Source organism: Sus scrofa, chromosome 2 (genome assembly GCF_000003025.6).
Source record: "Sus scrofa isolate TJ Tabasco breed Duroc chromosome 2, Sscrofa11.1, whole genome shotgun sequence".
NCBI lineage: Eukaryota > Metazoa > Chordata > Mammalia > Artiodactyla > Suidae > Sus > Sus scrofa.
Window position 1 is genome coordinate 76,929,232 of NC_010444.4, and position 9,743 is coordinate 76,938,974.

The following is a 9,743-nucleotide window of genomic DNA, read 5'->3' on the forward strand; positions in this document are numbered from 1 at the left end:
GCAGGGGTGGCCGCGCCACGTGACCGCCCCTCCCGCCCCGCGCGTGCGCCCTGCCCGGCGCCCCATTGTTGGCGGCAGCCGCGTCACGGGGGCGGGGCCGGGGCGGGGCGGCCGGCGGCCGGAGGGAGGCGGCGGGAGGGCGGAGGAAAGGAGCGTCCGCGCCGCCGCCGCCGCCGACGAGCCGCCGCCGCCGAGGAGCAAGCAGAGCCGCGCCGCGCCGCCGCCGCCCGCGCCCGAGCAGCCCCGCCGCCGCCCCGCCCCGCCGCTGGATGCCGGCGGCCGGCGGCCGAGCTCCCAGAGGCGGAGGGCGGCGGCGCGGGCGGCGGCGGCGGCGGGGGCGGCCGGCGGCCGAGAGGCGGGAGCGCGGGCCCGAGCGCTAGCGCCGCCATGCCCAGCTCCACCGGCCAGCCCGACGGCGGCGGGGGCGCGCGCGGTGGCGGGCCCGGGGCGGCGGTCGGCGCGGACCCCAGCCCGGCCCCCCTGCCGCCCCCGCCCGAGGGTGCTGAGGAGGCCGCGCCCGCGCCCCGGCCGCCGCCCGAGCCCGACGACGCGGCTGCAGCGTTGCGCCTGGCCCTGGACCAGCTCTCGGAGCTGGGGCTGGGGGGCGCGGGTGACCAGGACGAGGAGGGGGCGGCCGCGGGCGGCGGGGACGGTGCGGCGGCTGCGGGCGGGGGCACAGACGGCGGGACCGAGGCGGAACCCGCGCCCCCCGACGGGCCCGAGACGGGCGCTCCCGGAGTGGCCGTGGCCCCCGGCCCGCTGCCGCTGCTGGAGCCCGACGTGAGCCCTCGGCCGTCGCCGCCCGACGTGTTCGCGGGCTTCGCGCCCCACCCCGCGGCCCTGGGCCCCCCGACGCTGCTGGCCGAGCAGATGAGCGTGATCGGCAGCCGCAAGAAGAGCGTGAACATGACCGAGTGTGTGCCCGTGCCGAGCTCCGAGCACGTCGCTGAGATCGTGGGTCGCCAGGGTGAGTGGCCGCCGTCGGGGGCGCCGCCCCCGGGGGTCCCTGCGCGGCTCACCCCAGGAGGGGCCGCCCAGTCCAGCCCGCGGCTGGACGCCAGATCCCAGCCACGCCCCGCGTGGACTCGGGCCTCAGTGACCGCTTATGCGCCTTTGTCCTGCCGCTGGCCGAGGGAGAAAGTTGGGCGCAGCCCCTGCTCCTCCCCCTCGAGGCTCCAGCCCCGATACCGCCTTTGTCTGGGCGCCTCCAGCCTGGAAAGGCCCCAGCGTGCAGCTCCCTGCACGGCCCTGGGCCCCGGGCGGTCGCATCCAAGGGATAAGGGGGCTGGGCTGGGCATTGGGAGCTCCACACCCAAAACTGGCACGGGGCGGGTTCACTCGGGTTTAGTGGAGGGGGTGGTTGGAGCAGGGGCGCTTAGGCAGGGTCAGGAGTGAAGTTTGGCTCACAAAGAGTGTACAAGGGGACTTGCCGGTCTGGGCATCCTTCTGGGGGCAGGGGCAGGATTGGATGAGAGAATCTCTACCCTGCTTTCCGTCCCCAGCAGGGATTTGGGGGATGCACAAGACCCCCTGGAAGTCTCTTTTGAGGTCCAGGACCACAGCCCTCCCTGCCCAGGTGGCTAGCAGCGGGGCCAGGGTCTCGGGGTCCCAGAGCAGCACTGTTGAGCGTCCCAGTGGCCGCCCCATTGTTCTCTTTGTTAGAGAGCCAGGCTGAGATTTGCAGGGTGACATCAGGCCGGCGGCCGCTCATTGGCCCTGGAGCTGTGGGGCGGGCGGGCCGGAGGGTGGTGGGCAGTGCCCAGCCCAGCACACACCCACCCACCCTGTTAGCTGCCTGCCCACCAACCTCAACTTTCTCCTGCCTTCCTGCCCCCCCCTTGTGGCTCCCTGCTGGTCAGCCAGGTTCTAGAACATGGGGTGTGGCCTGGGCGGGGCTTAAGGTAGGGCTAAGGGTCCAGGCTTCTGGGCCCTGAGTAATAGGAGCTAAAGAACAGTGCAGGGGGCCTGAATTGCAAGGTGACCTGTCACCCTAGTGGCCACAGGCAGGGGACCAGGGGGATGCCCCGGACACTGCCCTCTACTAGTTCCAGGTGGGTGGGGCTGTAGAGCCGGCCAGTCCTCTGGCTTTGGAGGCAGGTACATCCAGTCATTCATTTGTCCTCCCCACATGTGGACACAGGAGAGCCAGGCGTGGTGCTGGGTCGAGGGATGTGCTCTTAGGAGTGAGAGGAACAGGTAAACTGTTCTCTGAGCAAGACCATGCCTGGTCCTCTGCCACCCTCTTAACACCTTCCTGTTCAGGATACTCCCTCCCTGCCCCTGTCCCCTGCAATTGCACTGGGACATGTGACAAGACTGCTGCCCTGTGCTGAGTGTCCAAGAGCCTGTTTTGGGGCAGATGTGGAGGCTGAGGCCTGGGGGCTGCTGCCCAAGGTCACTAGGCTGGTCTGCTGGGAGGTGGAGCCTGAGGGTGAGTTCTGTGAGAATGCACGTGTTGTGGCACCCAAGCAGGCAGAGTGGCCTCAGCCACCCAAGTGGCAGGGGTCAGGCAGAGGGCCCAGGAGTCTGGTGGCTGGGTCATCAGGCTCCACCCTGTCCTCCTTCATGTGTGTTTGGCACCTGGTTATGGGGTGCCAGCCTGGGTTCTTACTGGTGGCAGACTCCAGAGGTACACGGGCCCTGAGCACACTCCCCAGACTGGGGTGGCTCTGAGCATGAGCACCTCCCTTGGGGTTTTTGTGAGGTTCTCGGGCAAGATGCTGCTGCTTCTCCCAGCCCCGGGCCAGCACACAGTAGCCACCCCATTCATGGGGCACAGGGCACCAGGGAGAGGAGCGCAAATGCCAGGACAGGTTGGCAGCATCACAGCTACCCTTGCTCTAGAAATATCTGTGACTCCCATATTCTCCCACCCTGGAAGATTCTTCCTGCCCCAGCCTTTCTCCTGGTCACCCACTCCACTGTCCACCCTCGGGGTCCTTGGACGTGAAACCTGTCCCTGCTAACTGCTCCACTGGGCCTAGTGCAGGGCCTGGCCTGCCCTGAGCTCATCCTTAGGGCAGGGTGGGAGGGGCACACCTGCCCAGTGGCCTCTGCCCACCGGAGCCCCACACCTGAGGTCGCCCTTTCCCAGACACCCCCCTCCTGTCCTGTGAGCCTCGGTCTTCTCCCCAGATGGGGGTCCATGCACCCTCTGGGGGTCCCTGGAGTGCACTCTCCTCCCCGAGGCTGGGAGGCCCAGAAGGTACCCTGGTCCCACTGAGGAGGTCCCAAGGCGTCACCAGAGAGGACTCTGCCACTGCCAGTCACAGCCCAGGAGGGAGAGGCTGCCAGAGACTGTCAGCAGGGCTGGGACTGGAACCCTGGTTGCTCGAGCTTGGGCTGTGCTGCAGGGAGCAGGGCTGAGCCTGGAAAGAACTTCCCACCTTCCCAGGGTTGGGGGTGGTGGGGAGGTAGCCCCCTTCTACAAACAGGAGAAGCGGGAATGCAGAAGGACAGGTGGGGGGTCGTCTCCATCACCAGCTGGTCAGCAAAAGTCTGGGGGTTGCCCTATAACCATGGACCTGTTTCCTCTGAGACTCTCCCCTGTGCCCTTGCCCAAGTTCGGGGCATGGCCAGGCTTGTTGGGGTTGGGTCTTCAGTGCCAGGCCAGGGTCTGAAGCACAGCAGGGTCATGGTTAGGAATGAGTGACCTGCCTGCCCCAAGGTCTTCTCCGTGTCCCTTGGTGATGGGGGCCTCTTGGCTTGCTGCTCCTCTCTCTCCCTTGTGCATGGCCCACCCTCTGCGGGCATGGCATGTGGGCCCAGGGCCACTCTAGGGGTGGTGGGGGCCCATACCCTGATGTTCTTACCTCTCCCCCGTGAGGCATAGGAATCAACTCCTGGGCCGAGTTTGGGGGTTCCCCGTGTTGGTGAGTGTAGACACACCCTGCCCCATCTGCAGGGAGTTTCTGTGTCCTTGATTCAGCCCTGCTCTAGGGACAGCACCCCCCAGTGTTGGGGCTAGCAGTGTATCAGGCTGACTTGTCGCAGCCCCAGCCCACTTCTGCACCTCTGTCCCCCGTCCCCTTAGCCAGAAGCGCACTCCCACAGGCAGCCTCCTTCCCAGGGTGGCCTCCTCAGCTCCGCCACACTTCCTTGAAGTTTCCTTGAGAAGTGTGGCCTTGACCACCCGCATGGGCTTCCTTGGGCAGAGCCCGTGTTGCCTGGTTCCCTGAGTGCCCAGTGGATGGGTAGCCTCAACCCTAATATGGGATCACATGAGCAGCAGGGCAGGAGGGCTGCCTGCATTAGGGACCCATGGCCCTGCCCCACCCCTGCTGCAATGGGGTGGGTGTTGCTGGGGCAGGGCCCAAGAATGCATTTCCGCTGTGCCCCCCAGGATTACTAGAGCCCCAAAGTCCTGGTTTCTGCAGCCCCACCCCCTAAGCTCTGCCACCTCGAGGAGTCTTAGTGTGGGTGGGGCTTGGAGTGAGCGTTTCAGCTGAAGCGTGGACTGTGAACTAGGCTCTGCTTGGCCACTGAGGGCTCTACCCAAGGCCACCCTCTGGGCCAGGGCAGGATAGGGGGAGGTGAGTGGAAAGCTGCCGGGCTCCTCCCTGGCCCTGACCCATCATGGCTCTCCCTCCTCTGCTGCCCCTTTCCAGCCCCCTCCCCTATCATCTCACTCATGTGGAGACATGACTCGCAGCCTGTGACTTTCTAGGCTCTCCCAACACTCTGGTCCAGGCCTCCTGCCTCAGCCCTCCTTGAGACTGGGAGCATGGCTCACTTCCAGCCATGCAGAGATCTGGGTGTGTGTATGTGTGTGTGTGTGTCCGTCCGTGTGTGTCCCCAATCTTCAGTGAGTCCTTGGCCCTTCCAGCCTCGCTTCCCTTCCCTTAACTTAGGTTGTTGGAAGCAAACACTTGGGGAAGGTTGTAATTCCCTCTCCACCTGCCCCTGAGACCCATGAAGGCAGGTGCTAGCCTTGGGCCGCTCTCCAGTCCTCAGCCTGTCCAGTCCTGCCCCTAGACCTGGGAGACTGTTGCTGCCCTTCTTTGGCAGGTGAGAAGCCTGAGGCATGGGACAGTCCCTCGAGTGCCCAGAGCAGCCCCCAGTGCTCTGGCCCTTGGAGCATAGTCCCCTAGCCCCTGAGAGTTGAGAATGTCAGACATAGGGTATGAGGATAAACTATGAGAAGTGGCGGGGAGCTGGCCCCACATAGTCATGGTGGGCTTCCTGAAGGAGGGCGTGCAGGACTGCAAAGTGATGCAGAAAGGAGAGGATGGGGTGGGGGGTGCAGCAGTTAGTGCATCGTTACAGATGGGGAATGTCAGGAGGGGCCTCCTAGCTGCCCAGTGGAGGCAGCCACAGGTCAGGTGCCTTGGGGTTGTCAGTGAGCCCCACAGCCACCAGGGGGAGGATACCAGGCGGGTGGGGAGGGAATGGCTGGGGACCAGGAAGTGGGGCCAGGAGATGGGAGGAAAGCAATGTCTGCTAACCCTCCTTCTCAGGGAGATCTCTGACCCCCACTCTCCTGTGCAGCTTTTACCTAAGCCCCTGGATAGAAGGCTGCAGCCCCCACCGCCCCTTCTCTGACTTCTTCCTGGCAGACAGCAGTCCTGGTAACTTTGTATCTTCCCTTGCTGGAGAAGTTAGCCACACTGTTACTCTGCTCAATGCCACCCTCTGTTTATGTAGAAACAATATCTGTGTCCCTTTGGCCTCCCCAGAACTTGGAGGGGACTCTCCTAGACTCCCAGGCCCAAACTCAAGAAGTCTTAAAAGGTTCCCCCCCAGGGTGGGAGTTCCCTGGTGGCTCAGTGGAGTAAGGATCTGGCATCACTGCTGTGGCTCAGGTTGCACCTGTGGCACGCAAGTTTGATCCCTGGCTTGGAAGTTTTTGCATACCAAAAGCATGGCAAAAAAAAAAAAAACCTAGCTATGGGGTGTCAGTGACTCTGGCAGGTGGTCTCAGAGGCTGCTTCCCCCACCCCACCCCCACCCCCACCAGGGCTGCCTTGACACCTGGTCGAGGACTGCGCCTTTCCCCCAGGGGCACTCCAGCACCTTCTGCAGGGTCAGCCTCCAGCCTGGGCAGGAGCAATAAAGCCACAGGCTGCATCCCCAAGCTTCCCTTCAGCGGCTGCCACCACTGAGGCCTTTTGGGGGCGGGTCACTTGGTCAGAAGGAAATCCGAGGCTATTTCCACAATCAGCCTGGTTTCTGCACGCAGCCGGCTGTGGGCAACTGCTGTCGGGGTCTGCATCAGTGTCCTAGGGCTGACAGAATGAGCTCGGTGGCTTGAAACTCTAGAATCCTCACACCCTTCCTGAGGGTGGGAATGTGAAATCAAGGTGTCCACCGTCCAGGTTCCCTGCAGAGGCACTAGGGGAGAGTCTGTTCCGGCCTTTCTCCCATCTTCTGCTGGTGCCAAAGGGCTTGGCGTGCCTGGGCTTGTGGCCGTCTTCTCTGTGTGTCTTTCCTCCCCTATAAGGATTCAGGGCCCACCCTACTCCAGTATGACCTCATCTGAGAATTACATCTGCAAAGCCCCTATTTCCAAATAAGGTCACATTCTGATGTTCCAGGTGGACATAAATTTGGGGGAACACCTTTCAACCCACAACAGGGTCCCACCTTGCCTTTTTGCCAATCCTCCTGTTATGGGGCAGGGGGAGGCAGGACCAGAGGGGAGACTGAGGTCGGGGTTGGAGGAGGGAGTCTGAGCTTACAGTGGGAAGGTGGGGGCTCTCAGCTCAGGGCACTAGCTGTCCCCTGCAGCTGCTGCCAGGAGGGGCTGTCCCAGGGAGGGGTCCCTGCCCTTACCGTGTCTCCACCCACCCCATTCCCCCCCACCACCTCCAGGGTGCAAGATCAAGGCTCTGCGCGCCAAGACGAACACGTACATCAAAACGCCGGTGCGTGGGGAGGAGCCAGTCTTCATTGTGACTGGCCGCAAGGAGGACGTGGAGATGGCCAAGCGCGAGATCCTGTCGGCTGCCGAGCACTTCTCTGTGATCCGTGCCACGCGCAGCAAGGCTGGCGGGCTGCCTGGCGCGACGCAAGGCCCGCCCAACCTGCCAGGACAGACCACCATCCAGGTGCGCGTGCCCTACCGCGTGGTGGGGCTGGTGGTGGGGCCCAAGGGCGCCACCATCAAGCGTATCCAGCAGCGGACGCACACGTACATCGTAACGCCCGGGCGTGACAAGGAGCCGGTGTTCGCCGTGACCGGCATGCCAGAGAATGTGGACCGTGCCCGAGAGGAGATTGAGGCCCACATCACTCTGCGCACGGGTGCCTTCACCGACGCAGGCCCGGACAGCGACTTCCACTCCAATGGCACCGACGTCTGCCTGGACCTACTTGGGGCGGCCGCGGGCCTCTGGGCCAAGGCCCCCAATCCGGGGCGACGGCCCCCAGCGCCTACGGCCAGTCTCCGAGGGGACGCTGCCCTGGGTGCCCCAGGAGGCCCCGAGGCCTTCTATGCCGGCAGCCGCGGGGGGCCACCTGTGCCTGTGCCGGTGCCAGACGCGGGCCCCGCCAGCCCCTACGGCGCCTCAGGCAACGGGGGCTTCACCTTCGGTGGGGACGGTACCGGGGCTGCTGCGGGGCCACCGGCCCCGGAGGACTGTGACTTTGGCTTCGACTTCCTGGCGCTGGACCTGACCGTCCCTGCCGCGGCCACCATCTGGGCCCCCTTTGATCGGGCTGCGCCCCTGCCGGCCTTCAGCGGCTGCTCGGCTGTCAACGGGGCCCCCACGACCCCCGGCCCCGGCGCCCGGCGCAGCAGTGGGGCAGGCACACCCCGACACTCGCCCACACTGCCTGAGCCCGGCGGCCTGGGACTGGAGCTCCCGCTGGCCCGCCGCCCCGCACCCGACCCGGTGGGTGCCCTGCCTTGGCGGCCCCCGCAGGGCTCCCTAGCATCCTTCTCGAGTGGCTCCAGCTTCTCCACGGCCACTTCACTACCCAGTGGCTCCTCGGCCTCCCCGCTGGACTCTGGCGCCACCGAGAGCAGCCGCAAGCCCCTGGCCGCCCCGCCCCCCGCCCCCACCCCTGCCCTGGCACGGGAGTGCGTGGTGTGCGCGGAGGGCGAGGTGATGGCTGCGCTGGTGCCCTGCGGTCACAACCTCTTCTGCATGGACTGCGCCGTCCGCATCTGCGGCAAGAGCGAGCCCGAGTGCCCGGCCTGCCGCACGCCCGCCACCCAGGCCATTCATATCTTTTCCTAGCCAGTCACCTCGCCGCACCCGCGGGCCCAGGCCGTCCGCGGGCGCGGGGCGGGGATCGCGGATCGGGCGGGGGTGGGGAGCGGGGGGCGGGCGGCATGGCCAGTGTTACAGACGAGCTTTAACTCCGGTCCCAGGCGTGGAGACGGCGACTCGGCGGCCCAGTGGCACCTCAGTTCTTAACAAATGACAATATTGAGTCGACAGGTTAAAATAAATCAGAGAAAAGGCCTGCTTGCCTGCTTGCACTTTTTATTTAAGACACCCCCACCCCCACGCTAGGGTGATCTTTTTAAGAAAAAGAAAAAGAGGATTTTTACAGCGCTCCTTTGTTCTTTTGTATGTAGCAGATATCCATTTGACAGTGTTTTCCCGCGGTCTTAGCCTCTGCGGAAACTTCCATGAGGAGGAGGGCTCCCTTTTTGGGGCCAACCCCTTACCTGTTAGTATGTAAGCCAGGCAGGCCGAAGGGGGGAGGGGGGAGGGGTGTCCAGAACTTTCTAACTTTTTTTTTTAATTATTAATCCCCTTCTGCTGTGTTTTCTGTTGTCAGTTTTTAAATTTTTTAATTGGTTTTTTTTTTTCAAACTTTTACTTTTTACCTCTTGTGTATATGTAGGGAATTTATAGGGAAATATGTACTTTATGGAATAAATTTTAAGAACTAAAATATATTTTATTTTAAATAAAGTAACGGACCTTTAATCTTACACAGCTAAATTACTGATTATATATTTGCTGAGCTGACCTAAGAGTTCAGAAAATTGTATCGAGAGTTTTATTTTTTGACTTCAAAAGCCTTCTTAATAAAGTCTTTTTACTACATGTGAGCCCTTGGCCTGGTGTGGGGCGGGTGGACGTGGGCAAGGGAGGGGTGAGGGTGGGGGCTTAGATCCAGCCCCTCGCCCCCCAGTCTTCCAGATGAAGGAATTAGGGCTCAGGAGACTCCAATTCCAGGCTCTTCTGTAAGGCCTGTGCTGTGGGCACTGAGTCTACAGGAAAAGGAGATCTAGCAGGTCCCCTTTTCTTGAGGCTTAGGACCTTACATCCCTGGGGGACAACCAACCGTGGGGATAGCCATGGTGTGGAGGGGGTGGTAGTGGTGGTGGTGGGCGGCCCCTTCTTGGGCATTTGCCTGGCTCTGTGGTGTGTGTGTATGGGACCCCTCCCCAGCAGGACCAGGCCACCTGACAGTAGGCAGATGGGGGGCACTGACTCCTGGGGATCTTCCAAGATGGGTCCTAATGCTTCTCAGCCCCTGAAGGACATCTGAGTGATGAGCCACAGGCATTGTGCCCTACGTCCCCCAGTCACCTAGCTGGGGGCAGAGGACCATGGCCCATGGGGCCAGCAGATACAGTCCAGGACGGATTGGCCGGGAGGCAAGAACTGAGGGACCATGGGTTGGCATGTTGGCAGCTGGTGGGTGCCAGCAAAGTTCCAAAGGCAGGGAAGGGAGTTCCAGGCTGTGTGGACTATGGGGTGTGGTGACAAGGGGCCCAGGACTATTCCAGGGACAAGCCGAGGGGCCAGGTACCCACAGGCTGCTGGCTTGAGGAATGGGCC

At 63.2% G+C, this 9,743-nt stretch overlaps 1 protein-coding gene across 1 annotated transcript; it reads left to right on the forward strand.

The window, feature by feature from the left end:
• On the forward strand, positions 352-9,007 carry MEX3D (mex-3 RNA binding family member D). The gene is made up of 2 exons (XM_013994841.2): positions 352-967; positions 6,811-9,007. The coding sequence occupies exons 1-2, from the start codon at positions 388-390 to the stop codon at positions 8,178-8,180; spliced, it is 1,950 nt and encodes a 649-aa protein (XP_013850295.2). The 5' UTR covers positions 352-387; the 3' UTR covers positions 8,181-9,007.

What these genes read in the sequence shown, in the direction of transcription:
- MEX3D (XM_013994841.2), top strand. Translation starts at nt 388, where the DNA reads ATGCCCAGCTCCACCGGCCAGCCCGACGGCGGCGGGGGCGCGCGCGGT. An exon ending in TGAGATCGTGGGTCGCCAGG is followed by an intron (nt 968 to 6,810) that starts GTGAGTGGCCGC and finishes CACCACCTCCAG; the next exon opens with GGTGCAAGATCAAGGCTCTG.